This window comes from Nanorana parkeri, unplaced genomic scaffold (genome assembly GCF_000935625.1).
Source record: "Nanorana parkeri isolate BGI_ZX_2015 unplaced genomic scaffold, ASM93562v1 scaffold50, whole genome shotgun sequence".
Classification (NCBI taxonomy): domain Eukaryota; kingdom Metazoa; phylum Chordata; class Amphibia; order Anura; family Dicroglossidae; genus Nanorana; species Nanorana parkeri.
The window spans coordinates 2,826,061-2,852,980 of NW_017306318.1; the positions used below are offsets into that span (position 1 = coordinate 2,826,061).

The 26,920-nt window shown below is 44.1% G+C and overlaps 1 protein-coding gene across 4 annotated transcripts in view; it reads right to left on the reverse strand.

The window, feature by feature from the left end:
• Positions 1–6: 6 nt before the first annotated feature.
• Positions 7–26,920, reverse strand: part of CDC27 (cell division cycle 27) — a 27,534-nt gene continuing 620 nt past the window's right edge. Inside the window, exons 2-19 of one of the 4 annotated variants that reach the window (XM_018574743.1) lie at positions 20,981–21,056; positions 18,579–18,726; positions 17,308–17,433; positions 15,739–15,836; positions 14,275–14,432; positions 12,737–12,948; positions 11,452–11,563; positions 11,246–11,358; positions 9,208–9,307; positions 6,707–6,914; positions 5,564–5,733; positions 4,733–4,885; positions 4,195–4,403; positions 3,920–4,037; positions 2,853–2,981; positions 2,692–2,766; positions 995–1,151; positions 7–330 (exon numbers count right to left, since the gene is read on the reverse strand). In XM_018574743.1, the coding sequence (XP_018430245.1) occupies positions 248–330; positions 995–1,151; positions 2,692–2,766; positions 2,853–2,981; positions 3,920–4,037; positions 4,195–4,403; positions 4,733–4,885; positions 5,564–5,733; positions 6,707–6,914; positions 9,208–9,307; positions 11,246–11,358; positions 11,452–11,563; positions 12,737–12,948; positions 14,275–14,432; positions 15,739–15,836; positions 17,308–17,433; positions 18,579–18,726; positions 20,981–21,056 (2,445 nt within the window). In that variant the 3' untranslated portion in view covers positions 7–247. Of the gene's footprint in view, positions 331–970; positions 1,152–2,691; positions 2,767–2,852; positions 2,982–3,919; positions 4,038–4,194; positions 4,404–4,732; positions 4,886–5,563; positions 5,737–6,706; positions 6,915–9,207; positions 9,308–11,245; positions 11,359–11,424; positions 11,564–12,736; positions 12,949–14,274; positions 14,433–15,738; positions 15,837–17,307; positions 17,434–18,578; positions 18,727–20,980; positions 21,057–26,920 lie in introns of all 4 variants that reach the window. The other 3 variants (XM_018574741.1, XM_018574728.1, XM_018574734.1) reach the window with 3 other exon arrangements.

Below are 26,920 nucleotides of genomic sequence, written 5' to 3' on the forward strand. Positions count from 1 at the left end.
CCAACCGAGTGCGACCCACATATTGCACAGTCTTTAATTTTCTGCAGGACTTTAAAATCAGAAGGAAGAGGGGAAGATGAATGGCTGATAATGATGTCAAGAGGCAATGATGATGATCATGATGATGATACAAAGTGCCGGCCTGCGACAGGCATCTGAGAAGGCAAGGGTGAGAGGCTGGGAGTGTGGAGTAAAATAACAGTCAGACACCCCAGCGCCACATGTCCGGTGGGGAGCGAGGGGCGCGTTAAAATTCGTCACTCTCAGCCGCGTGCAACTGTGTGTCATCTGCATCTGTCATGCTGCTTTCTTGCGATTCATCCGTCCCCACTTGACAAACAAAAAAAGAAATGTCTGTTAATCATTCTGTTCAAGCTGACCGAATCAGATGTGAGAAAACTGTCAGCGCGCTCTTACAGAAAGGATATCAGAGCCCTACATGCCTTTCTTCAAATAGCCTGGCCATCAAGATAAAAACAGAAAATGCTAATTAGCTTTCAGCTTGGCTCCCTCTGCAGGCCACTGATAACTGCTGCAAATAATAGAATAATGGACCGCCCTCTGTCAGATTCATCCTTTAGCTTGTGACGTTCCACATTTATAATGCAGCTCATTAGAGCTGGAATAATTGATCAATCATTTGCAGCAAACTGAGACCGTGATAGACAAATTGCGGATCACTATTATAACATGCAAATCATGAATCCTGGTTGCAATGACACACACACACACACACACACACACAATTAGGGTACATAGTATTTGAGGTTGAATAAAGACATTAGTCCATCAAGTCCAACCTATTAGGATCTCATTCTAGGAGTACCCGTACCCCTGTATATTACCTGTACCCCTGTATATTACGGTCCCTTAAGAAATCGTCCAAAAGTTTCTTGAACTCTCTCTACACACAGTGACCCTGCCTCCAGCAGTCTGCAGCTTTTCGGTGATTACCATAGAGGTTTCTCACCCGTTTCATAAGGGTAGCCCTCACTGATTTGTTCTTCTTGAGTCACAGCTTCCTCATCATCTGGCAGGTAGCGCTTGTCTATGGCCTCTTTGATCTGGTTGTTGGCTCCTTTGGGATCCAGGTCCATGGCCCAAGAAAAGTTCATCAGGGCCAGATGCGTCTGACCCAGCTTCTTGTACACCTAACGGGAATAGGGATAAGAGATGAATGATATGAATTGAAGACACCAGTGCATCAGGGCAGGCTTCCGTATATTCGGTAACCCAAGTGACTAATATGGAGAACCTTGAAGACACTAGTCCTTTTTGATCATACTTACAGGCACCCTACCTACAGGGGAAAAGGACTTATAAGTGTCAGTGGTGAGGAGGCTGAAAATCAGATTCAGATTGTAGCAACTGGTCATGCTTGCTGAAAAGCTTAACTTGGTGACCAAGGAGGACATTGTCATGTAGGAGGTAACAATAGACTTAAAAATGTTGGACTTTGCAATCAACAGATATCCAAGTCTTACATTTTCTTGGAAAGTTTCACAACAGGAGTAGACATACTACAGGTGCCAGGTAGACAATGCACCTGAAGAACAATGGCTGTCCGAAGACTGACTACTGCTGCTAATGGAGGCGAAGGTGCCCATCTCCTACAATGACAAGCTCTTGAACGATACATTGCTATGACTGCTTCTGGATCAGAAAATGTGAACTCAAAGGAGGAGACCAAAATCCAGTGTACCCATCGCAATCCTGACCGAATAATACCCTTACAGTCGGGTGGGTGCCAAAGTGACTGCAGATGCCTCTGCAATCCTGTTTGCCTAAAGGAACTGCTGTTGTTCCGAAACGTCACTATATGATGCGATAGCAACCGAGTCAATAAACCGTTTTTGACTTGAAATTCTATTGGAGTGCGAGTGACTTTATACATACACTCAAAGAGGAGGCAACACAAAGTGCACATAGCACAACCAGTGTTCTTTAATCCCTGCTGCCACTAACACAAGAATGGTCAACATTATATTATTCAGACACAGGAATATAAAGCAGAGTGCCCGTCAGGTTTTTATTCCAAGCAAAACAGAAGACGTGTATCCAAACCTCTGTCATTGTCCTTAGTGGTGAGACAAGTTGTTTTACATGCTGGCTTGTGAGTGTGCCATGATTCCTTTCTAAGGTTTTTATTCCAGTCGCGGAGACTCACCTTTGCTTTATGTCCCAGTGACGAGGCTGGGCTTGGTGTAAACCCAGTTCACCCATGCCTGCGCAAAAATGACTGCCACCCTGTCCTCCCAATCATTTGCTGGGATGCGCATTCCCCGCTCTACAGCTATACGTCACAAAGGGGCGTTGAATGCCCCGCCGCAACTGCCATGACCGATTGGGGTATTTCCCTGACTGAGAAGATTTCCTATAACTTCCCATCTAGTCCGCAGGAAGGAAGTAAGGGGAAATCTCCACAATGGGACACAGGCTGCAACAAAGTTTTGAAAGGAGTTATACTTCAACTTATAAATACAGAGCACAGGTGCTATTAGAAAAGTGCAGAACCAATCATAATTCAGTTTACTGAAGTCAGGTCAGATAAGTCATACATTTGTGGGTTACGACACCTTAATTATACAAGCCTGAAATACAGTAGTAATGTCACAGGTTCAGGGATGACCATAATAATTGTTTCTACAAGTGAAAAAGTATACATTCTGTATAATGTACATGTTCACTTACCTTTCCTATCAAAAAGTAAACTAGGGATTCTTTAGGGACAATCTGTTTCAACTCCTCCAACTCCTGCAGTGCAGACTACAATATAAAATATATATATAAAACCAATGCAACAATATAAGCACCAGGAACACATTATCCACCATAAAAGATCAGTGCCGTACCTTATATTTCTCATTGGCAAACAAGATGGAGGCTCTGTGGAACTTGCATAGCGGGTTTTTGGGGTCGATTGAAATGGCTTTGTTAAGCGTATCCAAAGCCTTATCTGATTTTTTAAGTGCGTGCTGAACCTGTTAATAGAAGAAACACCCCGTTAAGCCATTTCCGGACAGTCCTTTTGGTGGGGTTATATAAAAAAGGAAATCTGGTTTTAGTGACAATGTTTAAAAATGAAGCACATGTTCCTAAATCCAATATGGCAGCACAGTTTACTCAGAACAGAGAAATACATATTGAATCACAGTAGATGGGCTTCTTTTCCTTACGCCAGCACTTTTCAGCTTTGGCATGCTAAAGAGCAAAGCCTGCACAGGTCCTGATTATTTTTTTTTAACCTTCTATGTGTGTGCGAGTGTTCGATGGATTTCCAATAAACAGTAGCTTTGTTATTGGGGATGCACTGATATAAATCGGCCGAAAATGGCACTTTTGGCTAAATGCCGCATCCCTGGTTTCTTTCCTCCCCGCTGGGCGCTGCTCTGTGTCCCAGTGGGGAGGAGCGAAAGTGTGACAGCCGGCCGAGCGCTGAGAGTGGCCAGCTTCTGTGCCCTCGCCCAGCTCAGCCTGCTGTCACAGATTGGCAAAGCAGTGTGTGGGCAAAGACAGCCCCCGCTGTCACAGGAGGCTGAGCTCTCCTCCCTGCTCCAGTCGCTTAGCCTCCTGTGATAGCTGTCAGGAAGGAGAAGGTACAAACACTCAGTGATCGCTGAGTGTTTGTACATGATTGAGGACAGAGTATGTTTACTGTGTCCTCAATTATGAATTATTAGCTCAAAAGTGGTTAAAATGGACTGACAATTTCCACGTGTGACCAAGCTCTTGAGTCTGCTCTGATTGAAAGCCAGCTCTAGACAATCCATTTGAAAAACTATAATTTGCTATGGCACTAAGCTGAAACTTAGTGTTTTTACCCTATGGACAGGAAGGCTAAAGTCTAATGGATAACAGAAGAGGCGACTGCCATAAGACAGGGTAATGCTCCAACTATGCAAGACGACAGAATACTCACCACTCCTATGTGACAGAGCAATACTGAACTTTGAGGGTTGATATCTAGTGCTTTCTGGAAATGCATCTCTGCCAGACTGAACTTCTCCTGCTTATAATATATCATTCCAAGACCATACCTGCAACAGCATATGTTAGAATGTGGAATAACGGAACATAAAACACAGAAAAGCACACTCAGTACATATACATAGGCCAGGATGATCCTTCCAAAGCAAAGAAATGAAACGGGCTCATTAGGAAAGAAAAAAGTGTACCCTTTCCAATGTCACTCACCATGCGTTGTAGTGTCTAGGGTTGACGCGAATGGCATTTCGGAAGCAAGCAAGGGCTTTATCTAGCTCCTCTGTTAGAACAAATTCATGGCCGAGGAGAGTGAAGGCATACGCATAACCAGGATCCACCTGAATAGCCCGCTGGAAGAACTTAATGGCAATGTCATGTTCTCTCTGCAGACTAAAGCAGTTCCCAGCAGCACACCAAGCCTGAAAATACACAAATTCTTAATTACGGTCTAATGCTGTAATCTCATCTTCTTATAGTACCCTCTGTATAGAGACATTGCCTTCAGCACCTACAGAATAACTTTGGCCATATATACTAGACAGCACAGGTACTAAACACATCAAAATAGGCAAGTGTATAGAGAGATGAGAGAACTGAAAGTGTATTCAAAGAAAACCATGAACTCCTTATGTGCTCCCTTTTGGTCTGTATAATATGCTATTAAAGTCCAGCAGAAAGTGGATAGTGATACCCCCCAAGAGAGACCTGCCTGTTTATGATTGACTACAGCCCCTTACAATGCCTGTACCTCCGGGGAGTTTTTGTCCATGTCAGTGAGGTCTTTTGAGAGCACTGACAGTGCAACATCCTTCTGAAGATGCCAGAGTGTGGTTGAGTAGATCTCCATGCCTTCGACTCGATAGCTTTCAATCCTGCGCACTTCTGAGAACACACGTTCTGCCTGCAAGAAAAAAAAAAAAAGTAGATCCATTAAACCAGAGAGTTTGAGGCAGCCACACAGTAAAGTTGTCAGAGGAGTGGGGTTGTAGCAAATGTAGCGTCTGTTACAAATGCTGGGGGGGAATCAGAAGAGTATAGGCGCAATAAAAGTATATGTACCCTTCAATTAAGTAGTTGATTCAAATTTCATATTAATTTAGGTAAATCTTTATTTCGTGGACTGCTAGCATAAAGCTGGAAAGTAGGGATGCACCAATACCGTATTTTTCGGTACCGAGTACCGATATTTTTTTTCCCCCGGTACTTGCCAATACGGAATACCGGAAGTCCCATTAAGGAAGTCAGGCAGCGTGTAATGACTCGCCGTAATGACAACAGGACCCCGTTGACGAGGGAGCATGGAGCCGGCTTTCCGGCTAATCAGGCAGCTGAGCAGCATGTAATGACTCTCCGCCGCCCGGCTTCCTGATATCGGAAGTTCCGGTATCGGGATAGGCACCCATAGGGGTACTCGCCCAAATAGTCGGTATCGGTGCATCCCAACTGGAAAGACTTGCACATTGGGTGTAAAGTACATTTGACAATTTGTACAAATTCCACATTCAAAGTTGCCTGCAGCATGTAGATCAAATCATACAACATTCTCAATACATGTGAAATAAGAGGTCTTGTTCCTTACCTGCAAATACTCTGCCATCTCAAAATATGCTCTGCCAATCTGACACAGAACCCAACCAGTGTTGTAGTGATGAGAGGGGAGGTGGCTCAAGATATTGATGGCCTCTTTACAATTATAGGAACACAAGGCCAAATAACCTTTTCCCATGTCCCTCAATAGGCTCATTAAACCTTCTGGGAAGAAGAAAAAGTGAGCATTTAGCTTTAACCGAACTATGTTACCGAATTCAGCAGAATTATCTGCATTATCTTTTACCAACCAAATGTACAACATAACTGTTTCTAACACTATATCCCTAGATCAGGCTGTGTTGAATGGTACACTAACCTGCTGGAACAAAAAATCATTTCAGCAGTTGAGCTCCAGGGGCAATTTCAGCTTTCTAGTGCTCAAAATATTTGGTGGATTACCACTGCTGTAGCCTCCATAACCACCCCACATTACCTTTTCCTACTGTAGACTTATCTACTTCCAAGGCGTCACTTCTCTCCATTCTGAATATATTCCAGGTCCTTATCTACCTAATGGACCTTTCCTTCATTCTAGATATACCTCAGGTCCCTCTCTGCTTCATAGGCATCTCTTCAAATTAGACATACCCGAGGTCCCTCTCTAGTTCACATGCTTCTCTTCAATTAGATGTACTCCAGGTCCCTCCTTACTTTAAAGGCATCTTTTTTCTTCTAGATACCTCATGCCCCTCTATACTTCATGGACCTTTCCTCCAATCTAGATATACACCAGGTCCCTCTCTACTTCATGGACCTTTCCTCCAATCTAGATACACCCCAGGTCCCTCTCTACAATAGACCTCTGTTCAATTTAGATACACCCCAGATCCTAGTCTACTTCAAGGGCCACTCTTCCATTCTAGATAGCCCAAGTATCCCTCTACTTTACATGCTTCTATTCCATTCTTAATGCATTAGGCCTCTCTCACATTCTAGATACACCCCAGGTCCCTCTCTTCTATTCTCGATATAAGAGATCCCTCTTTACTTCTCAGGTCTCTTTAATTCATCCCATAATCCTCACCATATGCTCATCATTGTGTGTACGTGTACACACAACTCTCTAGATTCCTGTTTCAGAAGTATTACCCCCTTGAGAATACACAACACTGCAAAATGGAAGACATATTACCTGCTGCTGCCTTCTGTATTGACAAGGCCTGAATTTGAGGCCCCACATTGGCGATCTTTCCCTCTGAAATAATGGAGGAATCTAGTTTGCTGATTTCCAAACTCTCGTTTAGATTGGCTTGTGTGACACCACTTTTGTTGGTTTTGCTTTTGGTTTTCCGATTTGGGATTTTGGGAGGAAATTTCATTTTCAGCTTTTTACTGTTCTCCTGAAATAGCAGCAAAACATACAAGGGTTGAGTTTATGTAAAGGGTCATAACAGTTCACCTTGCAAACAGTGATTATATTAAGGGTCATTCAACAAACTTGACAATTCAGTGCTGGGCAGATATCAGTGGGTGGAATCTGAATACTGTTTTCTTTCAATATAGGTATATGAAGTCTTACAAAATAGTATAATCGCAACGATGAGGTACCAACTAGGAATATGCACTAATCCCCAGATAGTGGGGGTATCAAAAATTACAAACAGCATTGACATAAGGTGCACACAAACATCAGAATACCTTTCAAATCCCTGGGACAGCTCTGCACCAGGCTCTATGGGCCTGCTCACCCAGCATGTCTGCTGCTGAATTTGTCCAAGGGGAAAGCCTCAGAACTCTTTATATACAGGCAATATAAGGTGCAATTGAATAACTTAGACCAGCCTTTGTAAAGCAAGGTGCTGTGGCACCCTGGGGTGCCTTCGGTCTTCCTCAGGGGTTCCTCAATTTTTTCGCACAGAACCATGCCTTACCAGGGGTGTGGAAATTTTGGAAAAAACTACTTGTCCAAGGACTAAAGTGGGGGCCGAATCTACTTGTCCCTCATGACAATCTACTTGTCCTGATACAAAAAAAATAATTTTAACCAAAACCGTATTTAGCAGTGCTAAGAAGTGCTTCTCATTGGTCAGTGCCGTCAGGTGACAGCGTTGACAAACGAGTGCTTGCTATTTGCGAGCGAAATTCAGAATACATGGAACAGGTACAGATAGTACACCCGTACTGGTGGACGGGAAGGACCGTTTGCCGAAAGGTAAGTATAGTGGGAGGGAGATTTGTGCGGGTAATTCCATTTTCCCAAATTACTTGGGAAAGTGAATTTACCCTTTTAGGGCTGGTGCAGACTTGGGCAATCCCGGGACGTGCGATCGTGTGTGGTTGCATACAGCGGTTGCATCCACATGTATGGGGTTACATCTGGCAATCGCTGAAAAAAAGGTAGATGTACCTATTTTCACGACATGCACCGCACAGTGTTTTCAACCGTGATCGCCCGGGCGGTATTGCAACAGGTAAACGCGCAATCTGCCTGGCACGACTGGGGTGCCATTAGAAAATAAGGGCACTGACAGCACGATCGGTGGTGAGATTCCGTGACCACCCAGCCATCTGCTCGATTTCGCGCACGATGACCGGGCAGTCACGGATCACACACCACTGCTGATTGTGCTGTCAGTGCCATTATTTTCTAATGGTCTTGCCAGGCAGATTGAGCATTTTCCTGCTGCAATACAGCCCTGCCCGTGCGGTTGCACACGATCGCAGTTGAAAACACTGCGCATTTATTTGCGTGCAGATGGGGGCAGCGCGGCTGGTTTTCATTTTTTCAATTTTTATTTACTTTGGAAAAATGTTTCATTTGTTTTATTATTTTTACGTTATCGCCTTTTTATTTTTTACATTTTTATTTAGTTACGTTTTTAATACTTATTACTTTTTTTTAACTATTTATTTTTTAAACTTAACTGTATTGCTATTACACAGGGGTTAACAAATCCCCTGTGTGATAGCATTTGGAGGTGACAGGTACACTTTATTCAACCTGTCACCTCCAACACAGGAGTTCTAGCAGGCACTGTTGCTAGAACTCCTGTGTGACAGGAACGAGCAGCAGCCGCTGAGGACAGAGGCTGAGGGAGGTGACAGAGCCTGTCACTACTCCACGCCCCTGCGCTCTCCACGCTCCGTCCCCCGTTCTCGGCGCTCCCCGCCCCCGCTCGCAGCGCCGCTCATTTAAGAAAATATAAACCAGCCCTGCTACTTGTCCGTAGCAGGGCTAAAACAGTGTAAAAAGCACTTGCCCGGAACTACATGTCCCGGGTGTCGGGCGATACGAATTCCACACCCCTGCTTACCATGGTGCAGACAGGCCAGCCCGCTATTACCATGGAAACAAATTATGCTAATTCATGGAAGGTGGGATCTATTCAGAGATAGATTCATTGCGTGAGGTCCCCCCTTAAAAGCCACACCAGGCCCATCTAGCATAAAGATCTGATATGAATTTTGGAGGGGCCACACAATGCTGTTTAGGTTTTTTACATTTTAGATTGGGGTGCCTTAAGCCTTTTAAAGGGTGCAGCGAGTGCAAAAAGGTTGAGAAAAGCTGACAGACCACCAATGCCCACCCATATCTAAAAAGTCAGTTTTAAAAGGAGCACATTCTTGAAAAGCCTAAATGCCATTTTAGTATGGCAAGTAACTGATTGTCAAGCACTGTAGCCTGTGCCTTACCTTGGTGGTAGAGCTGTCGCTGGTGAAGAGGCGAGAACTACGCCGCGGTAAAGCATTAGGAGGGGCAGCTATTGTTGGGCTCAGTACCTGGGGTGTAGTACTGAATAAAACAAAAATGAAAAAAGAAATCTAGTCAATAAAACGTAAACCATATACACAAATATCATTGTACACCCACTTCTTTTTATCTAGAACTTCTGTCAGGTTGTCAGTAGTATGACTTTGTTAGAAAGATTTCTCCAACTCGGACAAGGAGTGCCTAGAGCTTTCCAATTTCACCAAACCTGATCAGCAAAATAGATTAACATCTGCTGGTGCAGAGCCAATGCACATGGCTGCAAAACCAGCAGGGGGTGCTGTAGGTAAAATATTTAATAGCTGAGCTCTCAAGGAGGACTCGCATCTTTTAGCTAAAGGTAATTATGAGCAAAATAGGTTTCAAACAGCCCCCCCATGTCTGGTCAACAAGAGCAGAGGTCATAGAGCAGCTACTCGGGAATAAAGGTAGTCCGGTGATCTAGAAACCACTCTATGCCTAACCTGCAGACGTGTTCCCCCACAGCACCCCACTGTAGGCCCTCTCCTGTCTCATACAGATCAGCGCCATTACTACAGTCCCCTCGACTTAGCCAGCTACACCCTTCCCCAGTCTGTATGTTATAGTTATTTAAGTAAGGTTACTGTGTGAACACTTTCCTCTATACTCTTAACCATCACTCATTACATATCATTTTCCTTTACTCTGTGCTCACTCAGATTTATAGTGGTCAGTTAAAGCTGAATGCCAGGCCTCCCTTTCAGTCAGTTGTACCAGCTACTCTCCTGGACTGAAAATTCCTTACTCTGAGCTTCTCACAATGTGCATTAGAAGCTGCAGCAAGTCAGATCGAGTCCACCTCCTTTCCTTAGCCCTTTTCAATTTCAATGTATTGGATTTCAACATGTTGCTTTCAAATCATGGAGGCTCAGCATCAGGGTGCTCCTTGCATAATTGCCGTCTGAGGTGGTGGGGTGCTGGTGATCGCGTTCCTGGGTGGGGTGGGAGATGGCATGCCCAGCTCTGGCCAGTGTCCTGCGCAGCTCACTGATATCACTGGTTGCCAAGAGCTGGGCGGGATGCCAGCTAGAGCTTACTGCTCAGCTCCTGGCAGCCAGTGACTACCTAGGGTGCTCAGACTGCCTAGGAACACCCACTCTTTCAGACGGTTAGCTACCCATCAAGGCATTTTTATATTTACACAACTCCTTCCAAGAGCCAGCCCTACTGCTTGCCTCAGGGCTGAAGGCTCATGAAAGGAGCCCTGAGACGGGGTGCTGTGATGATTTCAGGAAGCTATGTGCAGCACCCTGCTTGTCACTTCTGCCTGCATTGTATAGAGAAGCACAGAGTCACTTCAAGTGATGATGAATAAGGTATGTACGGAAAATGGAAAGGTTGGATTTAAAAATGTAATTAGCATGTTGGTGAGGAGATGAAAGGAAAATATTAGCAGATTAAAACATCAGCTTTGATTTTCTTTTCTGCATACTTTATTCAGTAAATGTTTTTGCTGCAGAATGTGTAAGAAAAAAAGTAGTTAATCATCAACAAAAAAATATCTTCAATCAAAAAGAAAACAAAGAACAGAATCGTCTTTGTAAAGTAACAAGCAGGGAATGTTCCAAGTTCCGTAATTCAAGTCCGCGTCAACAGAAAGGACACCACGCAAACCGTGATAAGGAAACTTATTTCAGAGGCACAAAACATCCTTAAAAAGGGATTTTCATACAAAAACTCTAATGCGAAGACTAGTCTCATGATTTTTTTAATTTAACACGTAAAATGATCATGCTTTTCTAAATATTTCAGGTAAAACACAGTTGCCTTAAGCATGGAAGTGTGCTAGCAATAACGGACAATCCATGTCTGTTGGTGTTCAGGGATGGAAGAAAGGTAGTGAGCCTCCAAGATTAGGGAAACTCAAGGCTAGGATCATGTTTATCTTTGGAGAGGCTTTTCCCTAAATAAGAAAGCCACGTCACAGCAATATCTATATACCTGGTCTGAGGTCCGGAACCCTGAGTCTGTAGCAGCACTGGGGTCACGTCCCGGCTGTTGCCACTCTGCGAGAACACTGACTTTGTTCCTGGTTGGCTGATTCTGGCCACAGACTAGACAGAGGACATTGAAGGGTCACAGTGAGTATTGGATCATTCAGGTCATGTGATATGTAATGCAGAGATATGTTTGAAGGAATTACAAACCTTCTTAGCAGGGGCACCAGAGGATGACACATCAAGCACACAGGAGGAGTTGTAGGTCTGTAAGTACGACCCATCTCCCGGGCTGGGTGTTTCTAGTGGCAAAATTCCAAAACTGGCAGAAAACATAAAAAGAACGGATCAGAACTAGTCAGCCAACACAATAAATGCATATTTACCTATAGCTGGAAAGAGTACCCAAATGTGCCTTTATTATTTGTTTCCCTAATCCCCTGAACAAAGACTGAAGGAGGACCGGCAGGGCCAGACAAGCTCCACTGCTGAGCTGAACTTGTATACAGGAGGGCTGAGCCCAATGATGACCTCATCAGGTTGCTGCGGCTCCTTTTCAGTACAACCAGGGGACACCACTGTATTTCCAAACTGTAAGAGAAAGCGGTGCACCCACCTGGATATAAGGTGTGGCAGATGTGTGTGACTAGCAGAAATAGCTGAGCAGGATTATTTTAGCACATAAAACCGTTCACATACATGCGTTTCATGTTTGGCAAGAGCTCAGCTTGAAACGTGCACCTGTGCCCATACTATGGACATCAAAGCTGAAGTCTAATCTGCTTATACTGTGTTTCCATTACACATGGTGATGTCATCATTGGGTCTCTATGTTGCGCTACACCATTAGTAATGCCCACATGTACTACTGAGCCATCACAATTGAAAGTGACATGCCTGGAATAAATATAGTTTTAGTCTTGGCTTGCTGGTTGTTTACATTAGAATGATGGCAGAATCTGCTCTCATAGTAGAAAAGCTCAGATTTCACTGCCTGTGTTATGAATTTTGACAATGAATTCCTTCACATTGCTATTAGATACAGCGATTAAAAAGGGCTTGTTTAAAAATGCTTTTACTGGTTGTTCAGCATATGAAAAGATTGTAATGTGCAGGATTTGGGCACATGTTCACTTTTTGGGGGATCCTCTAGATGCTAGAAGGACTCTAGCATCAAGATCTTTGTACTTCAATTGTCAGACATGCACGCTGCATAGCCCTACCTTCAAGGATGGATTTTTAATTCATATATAATGTAGGATGGGAACACCAAATGCTCCAATGTAGACAGAAACAGGTCTGGAAACAATGGCAAAGGATCTCTTCAAAGTAGTGGCTAAGAAATATAAGAAGTCAGTAAATGAATCAGTCCACCAGACTGTCTATATCTAGAATATCACTTTTTGGTGGACTTCTTGTTTATTTTGGTGCACCTAAAGGCCAGGGAAATTCCAAACGTACCAGGCCAAGGATTACAAAATTAAGATCATCTTACCTGGGTGTGAGTGGGCTCAGTGCTGCCGGACCTCCCAATAGACTGCGCCCACTTTTTGGTTTATTCTGAGTCTGTTTGGATAATATAGAGGTACCGGTTCCCAGGGGCAAAGCATCAGGGGAGATCACTGCTGGGTCTATGTAGGACATGGTGGAGTCCATATTGAAGGTGTACTTTATATTGGAGGATTCCAGGTTCAATCTATTTAATTCCTGCCAAAATACATAAAAATAATGGAGATTGTGTTTAAAGTTACTTTCTAGCCATCAGGGTCTGCCAAGGTCTTCACTCTGCCAAAGTTGGGAGGTGAGATCCAAGAGGACCTTGCGTAATGAGAATGCGATGCAGGGAGTCCTCTTGGAACCCTCCTCCTGCCTCTGATGGTTACATGTCCTGCTCTGACTGGCAAGGAGGGGCACCACTGCACAGGGTGACAAAACTGGGGCATGCTACGTACATGCCTCCCCTGTCTTAAAGTGGCAGTCACTTTTCATTCATAACATTGGCAGGTAGTTTAAGACAGAAGAGATTGTGTATTCTGTCATAATTGCTTCTTCCCGCCTGTCTGTATTTGTTAGGGATGCAGCGATACTGGTATTTTGGTACCGAGGACGAGTACCGATAATTTTTTTCGGTACTCGCCGATACCAAAATTACCGAGTAACTGAAGTCCCACTCAGGAAGCCAGGTGGCGTGTAATGACTCGCCACCTGGCTTCCCGAGTAGCCGGGAAGCGTGTAAAGACTAGCCACTCGGCTTCCCAATTAAGAAAGTCTGTCACCTCTTACATTGGTATGTCCAGCCTGTCACCCCCGGGGCCTCTCCAGCCAGAACGCGGCCTTCCTCCGGTACCCAGCCGGAGCCGTCTGGCCGGCCAATCAGGAAGCCAGGCGCTGTGTAATGACGCAACGCCCTGCCTTCTGATTGGCCGGGAGCCTGTCTCCATGCTCCCTCGTCACGAGATGATGAGAGCATGAAGCCAGCTTCCCGGCCGATCAGAATGCCGGGTGCTGCAGCCTTACACGACGCCAGGCTTCCTGACCAATCAGGAAGCCAGGCAGTGCGTCATTACACGCTGCCTGGCTCCGATTGGCCGGGAAGTCGGCTCCATGCTCTCTCATTACAAGTGACGAGAGAGCATGGAGCCGCTTCCCGGCTAATCAGGAAACAGGGCAGCGTGTAATGAAGCGTTACCCGGCTTCCTGATACAGAAGTACTGGTGCCAAGCATCAGAGCATTTGGGCGAGTACGAGTACTCGCCCAAATACTCGGTATCAAGTTCCTAGTATCGGTGCATCCCTAGTATTTGTGTACACTAACCTGTGCATGTGCAGCTCAGTGCGCAGCCTCGGCAAGGTTCTGTGCAGAAATGAAGTAACTCATGCGCAGGAGTTACATCATGCCAGCCAATCAAGAATTGAAAAAACAAAATCCAAAAGTAATTTCACCAGGAGAGCCCATTACATAACAGCAATTCCTAGTGTTATAATTGCTTATAACAGTATTCCCAACAGATAATACACCATTGGCCTACTTACTATAGTGTCTTGGGGAGTCTCCATTAATACTGTGTCAGGTTGCCTGTGAGATATGACATTGTGATTGTTCACCATTACTGTGCAAGAGTTATTCAGGTAGCTACTGAAGTTCTGAAGGGAGGTCAGTTTGAAGGTCTGCTCAGGGTCTGGCTTTTCACCTACATCATACAAAAAAAACTAAATTCATTTTTCAATCTATTCATAGCAGAAAGTATAAATCACAAGCATTAAAATATATCCAAAGCCAACATTTTATTTTGTTTTATCTGCAGCGGGCAGTGTTCAAAACCCTCTGTTTTTTTTTACCAATGGGCATATTCTCCCTATTAATTTGTCCTGGTGAACACTGTCCCCGCGTCAGAAAGCAATGGGATTATGCACTATTTTACAGCTGTCACTCTCCCCTCATTACCTTGTGCGCCTTTGGGACAAGAAGTGAAAATGGAAAAAAAAACTGACAGATGTAAACTGTAGCCTGGGCAATGTGTGTTGGCACAGTCACTTGTAGTCTCACAACAGAAGAACATGGTGCACAGGGTGGCACTGCAGGAGCACAATTTGGAGGTAGTTGTCACCCCATTAAAGAAGGGCCTTAACAAGGACCTTTACAGCAGGATCTCCAGATATTTTACTTAATGCTAGAGATTTAAAAAGCTTGAAAAGAACATTAACATGTTAAAGGTTATGCGTGAGTTTAGATGCTAACCATTCTCTCCTCCATCCAAAACTAGGCTTTAGATATACCTAGAAAGAGAAAGTGAAGGCAAGTCAACCAACTCATAACATAATTCCCCTGCTAAATTTGAATATAAACGTTTACATGTATAAAACAATGGGGGGGAATTTATCAAAACTGGAGGAGACACAATCTGGAGCAGATTTGCACTGCAACCAATCAGCTTCTCTGTCTCATTGTCAAATCTTACCTGAGCAAACTAAAGAGAGATGTTGATTGGTTAGATTGACAGATTCTGTCTGCTCCCGTTTTGATAAATTCCCACCAATGAATGCAACAATTGTTTTTCCATAACATCCCACTTTTAAAACACACATTTGAGACAAGGTGTACCCATGACAAACTGCACAGCGTGGGTGACATTCTAATAAGAAAGCCCAGCACTACCTGCTGGAAGCCTAAGTCACCTGGCTCTTGTAGAAGAAGGCAGTAGGAGGTACGTGCCTCCTCCCTGACTCCCTCTGCGGTCAATGTGTTCTGATCGCCGCCCTTCAGGCCTATTTCATAACATGACTGTAGACTGAGCTGGAGAAGGCAGCCACTTTTGTTTGCAGCCTGTCCAATCCTCACTACATGCTCATTACAAAATACTCAACTGTAATATGTTATATTTACCAGATTAAAAAAGGACACTATTTAGACACACAGTACTTAGCAACCAACATCAAAGAACATGGATTAAATAAAACACAACACAATCCTTCTTAGTCCATAGGTGCAAGGCTTACCTATTTCACATAACGATTCAAAAGGGGACCACAGAAAGGGATTTAGACTAAGGCTCTTTTGGTAACATTCTGATGCTTTGGCCAAACGATCCGTTTTGCTGGAGAGGAAAAACGGTAAAAAACAAAGCATTAATATATATATAGTATGCATGCGTGCTTGCTTTAGACTTCTGTAAATCATCTAAGGATGGACAGATATCTCCCAACCTGTGGTTCTCAGGTAGACCTGAGCAGTGTTATGTGTTGGTGCATACTAAAGAATGTGACCTCCTTCCGTGATGTTGTTCTCAGGTCTGAATGGCCAAGCCAGAACACTGTGACCCGACAGAGGGGATGACATCATTAACCCAGTGTAAGCTCCTACACCATGCAAAATGAAGCTTACAGAAAGCATTTTAAAGCAGCTATGACTGAGTGTAGAAAAGGTGCATATAAGCGAGTCAAGGGGTGGATTTTAAATGCACTGTCACTTTCCCCTTATGAGCGACACAACAAAATCTCTAACTTTTTGTGAACCTTGGGCATGCTACCCACACCCAAAAATCTTCGTCGCAGTACAGAGGACATGTGTAGTATGTCCAGTCCTTCTCCCCCTTACACTTGCCCACAATTTCTGGCTGTCTAAATGATAGGCCGGAGTTGCTGTGTAAATACAGATGCTGCTGCTGGCAAAACAACAGACCATCCGATGCAGTGTTGATTCCTATAATAACCATTAATATTTAAACTTTTTTTCCCCTTGATTCCCCTAATCATTCGGTACATTTAAAATAAATAAAAAGAAAAAAAATTATCATTTGTAAATACCTTTGCAATGCTTTGTACCCGAATAATCATTTGTGTCATTTTAATTAGGACAACCCCCAAAATATATACTTTTTTTTATCCACAGTAACATTTTTTTAAACCAACACTGATCAGTTTTTTTTAATACATTTTTTGCATAAAAAAAAAAAATGGTTTTTGCAAGACAATATTACCTACATAAAGCTTAAAAAACAATATATGTATTACTTTGCTATCTTAGGTAATTACTAAATGATTGCTGGATAAACAGGCCCATAGCAGAGATGTAAAAACTGCTCTGGTCCATGGGGGGTGTACTGGTGTTACAGATGAACTGGTTAAGATCCACCAATGGGTTTTGTGACCTGTGTCACTGCACTCACCTTTCAAGCTCATTCATTTACACCAGGGGTCTCAAACCTCCGGCCCTCCAGCTGTGGAGCAACTTCAAATCCCATGATGCATCTCTCTTCGGGAGTCATATCTGTGGCTGTGAGAATCTGGCAATGCCTCAAGGGATTTGTAGTTCCACCACAGCTGGAGGGCTGGAGGTTTGAGACCCCTGATTTACAGAGTCATGGAACTCCTCTGTGAAAGTTAACAACCCTACATTTTACAGTAGGGGTACATTGCCCATGAGGTAATAAGGCCAAGAGGGAAGAACCAAGTGCAGAATTTCATAGCTAGGTTCTGGAATGTTTTCCAGTCCTGTGGTTATCTGAATAAGGAATCCCTTTGGCTGAGTGAAAAGGAAGCAACAATAAAAGGAAGGTCCCAGCTTACCAATATACATGGCCGAGCAGTGACAGTGTAAAGCAGGCTGAGTCTCCGAACTCTGTAACTATCTCCTCTTGGCTCTTTTGTTTATTCAGCACACCGCCTGACAGGATCTGTTCACCCTCTGCCAGCCTGCAAGGGAAGATGAGACAGAGATGAAGAGGCTAACAAGACTACTGGACCCAAATTGATGGGAGAAGGAAGAAGACAGAAAAAATATTCAACACAAGCAGTTACAGTAATTCAGCAGGGATAGGAGCATTTACAGGGGGAGAAAAGTACAAACTATGCAAAATTACCAGAAAGAAGAATGTGATGCCCACATGGTCAGACAGCTTTCCAATTAAAAGTTCTCGAGAGCAGGTTAAAGTGGACCTTCCATGAAAATGGAAGGTCTGCTTGACTGTTAAAGTCTCATTAGTTCCCCAACCCCAAACTAAAATAACTAGGGAATGCACAGATACCGGTTCTACGGTATGGAGTAAGAGTACCGATATTTTGCTTTCGGTACTGGCCGATGTGGAGTACCGATACCAGTGCTTCCAACTGGCATGGAGCCGGCTTCCCAGGAATTTAGGATGCGGGGCGGTGGGTAATGACCTGCCGCCCGGCTTCCCGATTGCCCGGCTCGATTGTGATTGGTCGGGAAACCGACTTCCCAGCCAATCAGCAAAGAGCAGGCTGTTCTGCCAATTAGGAAGCCGGGTCATTATTTGCCACCCGGCTTCCTAATCACAATTTCTTAGTCCTAGCTTTTCCAGGAGGCAGCAGTAAGGCATGCTGAAGTCACCAACAGCTCCCGGAAGTGTCGGACGCTGCTTTGCTATAAAACGTATGCCTGGATCATTTTATTGCAACGTACACCAATGCAGCACACACATGGAATTGTACTACAAGGCATGGGCATGAATTCAACCTCATTGTAAGCTCTGAGATGCTCCAAATGGACATTACACAGGTGCTGAGGACCTCCCCAATGTACAAACACTGGGCCAGTCACTAAGCACCAGTGCTATAACATGAAGTGAGTTACATACTTTTCCATACCAAGAAGAACAGTGTAATTTTCTTTGTTCCTAATGGTTTAATGGATTGGCAGGAAAGTAAATGACAGCTTAGTATGTGCAGGGACATGGGTGTCATTAAAGTAAGCCTGTTTATTCCTGCACATGCAAAGCACCAGTAGTGGGTACCATGTATCAGTTCAATTATTGTTTGGTGAAAATCTGGCTAAAATATTGCTGTGTGTACAACCAATTAAAGAAAATCATACTTACTTGCTAAGGTCCACGCAGCATTTAGCAAGAAGATATTTACACTGTGGGGTGGTACAGCTGTGGGTTTTCAGGAGCCGGTAAGCCTTGTAAGCTTTTCCTGAGCGGTAGTAACATGTAGCTAGTAGAAACAACGCTTCTTCTGAATGTACTGCAAAAACAGACATCAATGAATTAAATCCCAGCAGAATCAATCTCCACATCCATAGACTTTACCCATCATCATTAGCAGAGACCACACAACAAATGCCTTGACATTGGTAATATGACTAGTGGTAGTCATATCATGAAATCACCTTTTTCTTTCAATAACCCTTTCAGCTCTTTTAGTGCCTTATAATCCCTCACACAGACTTAAAGGGTGGACAGATGTGTAGGCATGACCTATAACTCTTAGGTAGGAGAGCCAACAGGAAGCCCCATTATTGTACTTGTTCAGCTTAGCCAAAACTTACCAGTAAATAGGGATTCATCAGCAAAAAGTATAGAACTGCCAAAGCAGACTTCTTTTTCCATATGCAAACTCTGGGGTTGTCTGGGGTTCTGAGGGTCAAGCAGAGTTTGTTTTTGGACCAGTGACACAGACCCCTGTATAGTTTTCCTGAAAGCCAGGACATTACACATGCAAGGCCACCTTTATATGATAAAGCTGCATCTCTTAAGAGCATCATTACCCTAAGAAGGGGGTAGCACAAGATAACAAAATAAAGCAGATTTTCCTTGGTCTAAAATGTTACTAAGGCAAACATGTTGCTACAGTGCAGGCACAATCTTAGGCCCCATTCACACTGAGCGACATGAAAATCGCGCGATTTTGAGCGATATTGCGCGACGAGCGATATTGAGCGACGTGTCACGTGACATCGCGCTACTTTTTCCTATTGGGCTGTATGCAATCAGGAGCAATATCGCTCGAAAAAATAGGATTTTTGTACTCACCGTAAAATCCTTTTCTCTCCGTTCATTGAAAACCCCCCGAACCATGGTACCAGAAGTGGGGTACGAACCCACACGGACATATGTCCATTGGATCTTAAGTCCAAAGCCTTAACCACTCGGCCATCCCGGTCCCAAGGGGGGGCAAGGGAAACCGGGAAAAGGGGAGCAGGTATACCCGCAGCGTAGAGAGGGGAATGGGAGGGGACCACCCAGACTGTACGTGCACCCGGGACCCCATAGCAGGGAGAGGGCAGACCCCCACAGTACAACAAGCCCGGAGGCCGAGACGAGATGTGAACAGCTCCATTGAAATGGATTGGAGAAGCTACATAGAGCGATATCGCGTGGAAATATGAGCGATATCGCTGCAAAAATCGCTCGATAAATCGCTCAGTGTGAATGGGGCCTTAGGTGTCCTTATGGAAGCCGCCGCGCCCCGCCCTCATTATTTATACTTTAGTGGAAAGCAGAGTCTATGGCATTGTACAGTTGAATCAAAAGTGGACAGGGCCTAACCTCAAAATGGCCAGAACTGGAGGCCCATCCTGAGCCTAGGCTCTAGAGCAAACATTCTGAGTCAGGGTTAGGTAGAACCCTAGGGTTCCTCCAGAGATTACAAAGGGCTCCTTGAGCTGTGGCTAACTGACCTTTAATTTGATGGTGCCAGCATAGTTCCAGGGCCAACACCACTTGGCTTAGCAAACTGACACCAGCAATCATAAGCGTGGCATTCTGACCACCACTGTGACTGGGTTCCTTAAACTGTGGCTGACTGACATTCAATTTGATGGTGCCAGCATGGCTCCAGGGCCAACACCACTGGCTTAGCAAGCTGCATGACAGCATCAACCCTAAGCGTGGCATTCTGACGACCACTGTAAGTAGCCACCAATAGAACAGGTTTTTCCCCACTGTCCCCCAAAGAATTCATTTCAGCAGGTCTTCCCCAGGACCTGGAAATTAAATCAAGGGTTCCTCTAAAATAAACTTTGAGAAAGGCTAATTTTGGGGCCATTCACAGGGATCAATCTAAAGACTAACAAGGAAGATGTGAGGACCACAGGATTCCTAGTTTCATAAACTTCAACCCTGGTCATTTTTAGGCAAGGTCAGGGTAACTTTAACAAATAATGGAATCAAAAGGTCATGAAACATACTTTTTAAAAGTCAATACTATGATTAGGTAACACATCAATGCTGCAATGTGAGAACAATGCCATAGTATCTATTCATAATCAGCTGGGTATCAAGCTGCAGTTATCCATTGCAGGAGTCCTGTAGGTGGGGGATCTGTAGAGCCTGGTATTGATATCAAATAGGAGAAATGCTTCTCAGGATAGGAGTAATGAGACAGCTCAATAAACAATTACAAACATTCAGGCTTGTCCCTTCAGGAATGGATACGCTCATCAGCTCTGCCACTTGATGCCATGTATGCGACGGCCTACAAGGAATAAATCACATACCTTCTGCATAAAGTCTTTCTGCCAAGAATACAGCATCTCGGTATGCGTAGTGATTCAGTGCTTGCCATATAGCAGCCTGGAGGAACAAAAGAAATTGAAGATGGTTATCAGTTACCTAAAAACTTAAACAATTTTTCATAACTTGAAGCCACACTGCATGTCCTAGAAAAAGCCAACATTTTAATTCAGGGTTCCGATATTGATCAGACTGTATGAGCTTATTACAAATTTTTTTGGAGGTACAGTTGGGTTATTTTGGGGTAAGGCGCACTGAAGACAATGTGAAGACACGTGTAGTAACAGTTTTAGTTTTTGGTTAAAGTGGCCCTAAACTCAGGAGTTAAACCTTAAAATGCATTCAAGTACCTTAACTATTAACATAACTTTATCGTATTTGTCAATCACTCGGCTGTAGATCCTCAAATCATCTCTGAATTGGGGCCGACACTGTCCTTCCTTCAGGAGGGTGTCTACTTTTGTTCCCCATGGTCCCTGTGTGTGTTGTATAGTAGTCACCGCTCCAAGCTCGCTCCAGTGATGGACTACAATCTCATATATAGTTTACCAATTTGTAATGGAATTGTAGTCCATGACAGGAGCAAGCTTGGAGCGGTGACTACTTTACAACACACACAGGGACCATGGGGAACAAAAGTAGCCATCCTCCAGAAGGAAGGAGTGTGCAAATGCTCTGGATGCCTATCCCGATACTGGAACTTCCGGAATCAGGAAGCCGGATGGCGAGTCATTACACACTGTCCGCCTCCCTGATTGGCCGGGAAGCCAGCTCCATGGTCCCCGGCCAATCAGGAAGCCAGCTCCATGCTCCCTCGCCACTTGGTGGTTGTTCCTGCTGTGCCCAAGGAAGTCAGGCGGTGTGTAATGACTCGCCCCCCGGCTTTCTGATTGGCCAGGAAGCTGGCTCCATGCTTCCTCGTCACCTGGTGACGAGGGAGCATGGAGACGGCTTCCCAGGTGATCGGGAAGCCAGGCAAAAACTCAATGCACGCCGCCCAGCTTCCTTAATTGGACTTCCGGTATCTGTATTTGGTATTGACAAATACCAAAAAAAAAATTATTGGTACTCGATACCGAAAAAACAGCATTGGTGCATCACTACACCACGTTTATTAGCCACGTTTATGTACAGTATTTGGTCAAATTGTAATGTTGACCTCCATGCTTACCTTCATTATTTCACAGTAGTGCATTAAATATGACCAAATGCAGTCTATAAACATGGTTAACATTGCTTCAACACCAAGTCAGAAACCTAGGGAGAATGTATTTCTCATTTCTAGATGTGTCAGGAATAATTCAGCAGGGTAAATATTGGGGAAGGCTGTTACCTTCTGAATTCATTCAGCTGCTGTCATTACTGGCCCTCCATAGAAGGCACTTTGCAGCTGCCGTTGTTTGTTGATGACTGTCTACACTTCTTGTACTGATGAGGACCGGGGGGGGGATGTGGGGTGACTCTAATATCACTGTACGTCACCAAAGCCTAATTATATATAACCTACCCGGTATTGATGTACTTTAGAAGATGGCTCAGCTGATGATTACAGTGGTTTGTCCTTGTTCATTTTAGCCCCTTTACAAATGACAATGTGACATGCTTAGCTCAAGAGGTCCAGTTCAAGAGGCTTTGATATTCTGAAATGTCACATTCCACCAAATACCTTAGTAGGCCATCTCGGCACTCCAGCTGTGCTGAAACTCCAAAAGGCAACATGCCCCTGCGAGTCATGCCTGTGGCTCTCAAGAGTCCTGTAATGCCTCATGGGACTTGTAGTTCCACACCAACTGAAGTAAGCTACCCCTGCAGCCATAGATCAGTTGTCACCCAATGAAACTGTGCAGCATGCGTGTACACAGTCTGCTTTCCTGCTAGAACACCCCAGGCAATTTTGCTGTCTGTTTGTTATGTATTAGGGCCTGTGAGCCAAAGACCAACCAAAAAGGAACCTTATTCTTGAACTAGTTTAGCACAACCCTTCCTTTTTCAAGCTACTGTGGAAGGTGGTCACTTCGGGGGTTGGAGACTCTATCATTTGAAGCATGGATGGCCATATCTCAGGTCCCCAATGCTTCTTGAAAACTACAGATTGCACCCAACATTTGAGGTTCTCTCCATTGTGAATGGAGCCGGCTTCTGGATTGGACAGACTGGCTCCCGAAATCCATATTAACTGGTCTACCTCTGATTTAAAGGGAGGTTGCTCTTATTGAATGAGGACAATCCTGAAATTTAGCAGGACATGCATTCATAGGTTGTAGTCACTTTGTGTCTATGAATGTCATGGTTTCCCTTCTACTAGTTCTAGGTTTTTTTTTTGTAACCAGTTAGGCACTTCCCTTATCTAACCTTTAAGTATTTAAAGCAGAACTGTAGGCATGCAACCACCAGTCCCCTGGTACACTTTTTAAACCAATACATAAGTTTTCTTTTCTTGAAGTCTTGTAATCCATTATCAAAAGGAGGTTTCTGTTCAACTTCCGTCATCAGAAGGCATTATTCCAGGACTGAGCGTTGCTCACGTAGTCCTGCCACCAAGTCCTGGAGCAGTGCGAGCCCAGGCTACCTAATGTTGCAATGGGCTCACAGGAAATCTTCAACAGGTCTTCTTCAAGGCAGAAAGACACAGAAGAGGACCTCTTTAACTGGGCTGAGATGGAAGTAGGGGACAGCACTGGGGTGTCGACAAGTGAAGATCGGATCGGCACTGTTTTAATTTTTTTTTAATGGGTTGGGGGGACCTAAAAATTAAAAGAATCCTGGGAGTACTATGTTGTATGTAGACGCTGTTGGAGGTTCCTCTGAACAGCAACATAAACAGAAGCTCCATATTTCAATTAGCTTGTAGACCCACTGTAGGATTGCAACAGACCATTTCAATAATATATAACCTGAAAAAAAAATAAAGAATCATATCTGGCATTCTGCACAGTATCCATGGAAGGACTCTTGTTTGTTATTTTACTAATAAAGCAGTATACCTTTCATGCATGCCAATAAAGGAAATGGAGATCTCCATATTCATTCTGAAAGGTTCCCACAAGTCCAGCAACTTCACATACCTCCCTTGCTTAGCCATCGTGTTAAAATGGCACTTTGCAAGCGTTGCTATTGGTCATCCACAAAGATGTACACAGTAGTAAAAAAGTGTCCATTTATTTCTAATGAGCGATGTTCAGGAGAGAAAAAAAAAAAGCCTTTGCAATACTTCATAGAGGGGTTGCAATTTTATTTGTCCCTTTTATTCACGTCTTCGCTAATTCTTGCCTTTGTAAGAGCCTTTGTCCCTGCACTCTGAGCTAAACCAACAACCCCACCCCCAAGAACCTGTCACTGATCAAACCAATTATTTCTGTCATTTTATATCACACCATCTCTCATCAACAAGATGGTTGCTTTAACATTTGGTCCACCTAGTTTCAGAGCTGTGCCCTTAAGTCCACTTTAATGTTTGGTCCACCTAGTTTCAGAGCTGCCCTGAGACATCCACTTTGTTTGGTCCTCCTAGTTTCAGAGCTGCACCGTGAAGTCCACTTTAAATGTTTGGTCCACCTAGTTTTAGAGCTGCTCCGTGAAGTCCACTTTAAATGTTTGTTCCACCTAGTTTCAGAGCTGCACACAGACCATGGTCATCTCCCAATAAACCTTTCCAAGATTGGCCACGTCTCACATCTATGTCCACCTTAAAGCATAAAAAGGCTCATAAACCACATAGACCTGCACTGCCTAAAGCTGGCCATACACGATGAGAAATATCGATTTCCATGTAAACCAGTGTCAAATGGAGGGATCTCCACTGTCGGCTATTGTACTCTGACAACCGGCACCCAACACTGGCAGAATACACAGATAGTGGCTGTAGTTGATTGCCTGTGGTCACGGTTTGACCCAGCTCCTTCAACAAACGCTGACAGATGAATTGACTTTTGTGCCGGCAGGCCATCCACAACTCAAATTTCATCAGAGTTAGAAGTCTTACTGACTGGGTTGAAATTTGAGCAGCGTATGGCAAGTAGTCACAATTACATCTGTGCAGAGAAGGGGGTACCCAGACAGCTCATCTGTGGTCCTATTTCAGAAGAAAAAAAAAAAAGGAAGAACAAAGTATCTTATAAGGCCAATCAGTGATCTATGAGCTGAGTCCTGAACGTGACCACAGACACAATAACCATAGTCATCTGCTTCCATACCCTTCCAAGATTGGCCAACGATCATCTCAGGTTTATCTTAAAAGGGATAAGTGGCGTAATCATTTATTGTTGGTGTCCAACAATTTCAATAAATGTTTCTTTCACAGAACTCAACAGATTGTCTGTGGCAGCACTCCCACCATATATGATCCCAAACTGAAGGGGGCCTTAGAGAATTATAATTGATGCAAAACCATGAGAGCCACCAGATGTAGAGGGGTCCAAAGTCATCCATCAATGATGAAGCTGTTGAATTTCTATCCATAAGACCGCTTTGGACTCTTCTACATCTGGTGGCACCCCATTCTCACGTTCATAAAGAGATTGCATTGCCTTAGCAAATGGCGACGGATCAGCCAGACTTATTCAACAAAGCCAATCAGTGATCTGTGAGCCGAGTACTGAACTTTGTGGCCATGGACACAACGATCACGGGCATCTTCATGAACCTTTCTATGATTTAAGGTGGACATAGAAGTGTTTACATTCTCTCAGCATTGGGGCTCACATGGGGGTTTGAGAAACCACACAGCTCCTCATTCATAAGAAAAACGGATCAGCCAGCAGAATCCAAGATGGCCAATCAGCGATATGACAGCTGAACTCTGCAGGTGGCCATGGACACAACGACCACTGCCATCTCCCACCAAACCCTTACAAGGTTGGCCAACCGTCATCTTACGTCTACATCCCCCTAATAGCGTAAAGGCAGTCAAATACACAGCTCAAATGTCGTCCGATTTCTCCGGAATTCAAATTGGCTCTGTCGGCTCCACAAAGTTTGATTGGAGGAATTGAAGGAGCCGAGCACAAAATAATCAGCCAAACAGTTCTCCGCGATGCCGAAACCTCTTCATCCATGCCGTTTAGCATGGATGGGGCCGTCAAGTGGGTTTCTCTCATTCAGCTGATGATCCGAACAAGAAAACATTTTTTTATATTTTTTTCCTTCCTCTGGATCAAGTGTGGGCATAGCGTTCTGTTTAGGCTTTTCTTGTTTTTTTACTCCGTATCTCTATAAGTTGAACTCTATGCACTTGTGTCTTTTTTCAACCCGACTATGTAACTACAGGTGAAACTCGAATAATTAGAATATCGTGCAAAAGTAATTGCAGTAAGTGCTGCAAAAGGGGCCCAAACCAAGTACTGTGTACATATGCATGCTTCTACTTTTCAGAGGTCCGATATTGTTCTATGTACAATCCTTGTTTTATTGATTGCATGTAATAATCTACTTTTTTGAGGTTGTGGATTTGGGGTTCTTGGGGTTTTCATGAGCTGTAAGCCATAATCATCACAATTATGACAAATCACAGCTTGAGTTATCTTGCTTTGCATGTAATGAGTCTATCTCATATATTAGTTTCACCTTTTAAGTTGCCTTAGTGAAATAAATGAACTTTGCACGATATTCTAAATATTCGAGTTTCACCTGTATATGGCCATTTTTAGAACCATCAGACTAGGGGACCAAGGTCTACGTGGCAGAGGGGGGTATAATTCATCGGTTTTCTGCCCCCCCCCAGGTGATAAATAATGATAACCTGGCTCTTCTACTAAGGTGGAGCTGGCCTGACCTGTGCTGAATATGAATGTGCATGTCAGAAGATGGTTGCAGAGGGCTTTCCTGTCTTCCAAATTCTCACCCCACCAATAATGGACACGGCTAATGTACTATGATGATGGTTGCAGGGGGCTTTCCTGCCTCCCAAATGCTCAGACCCCCCCCCC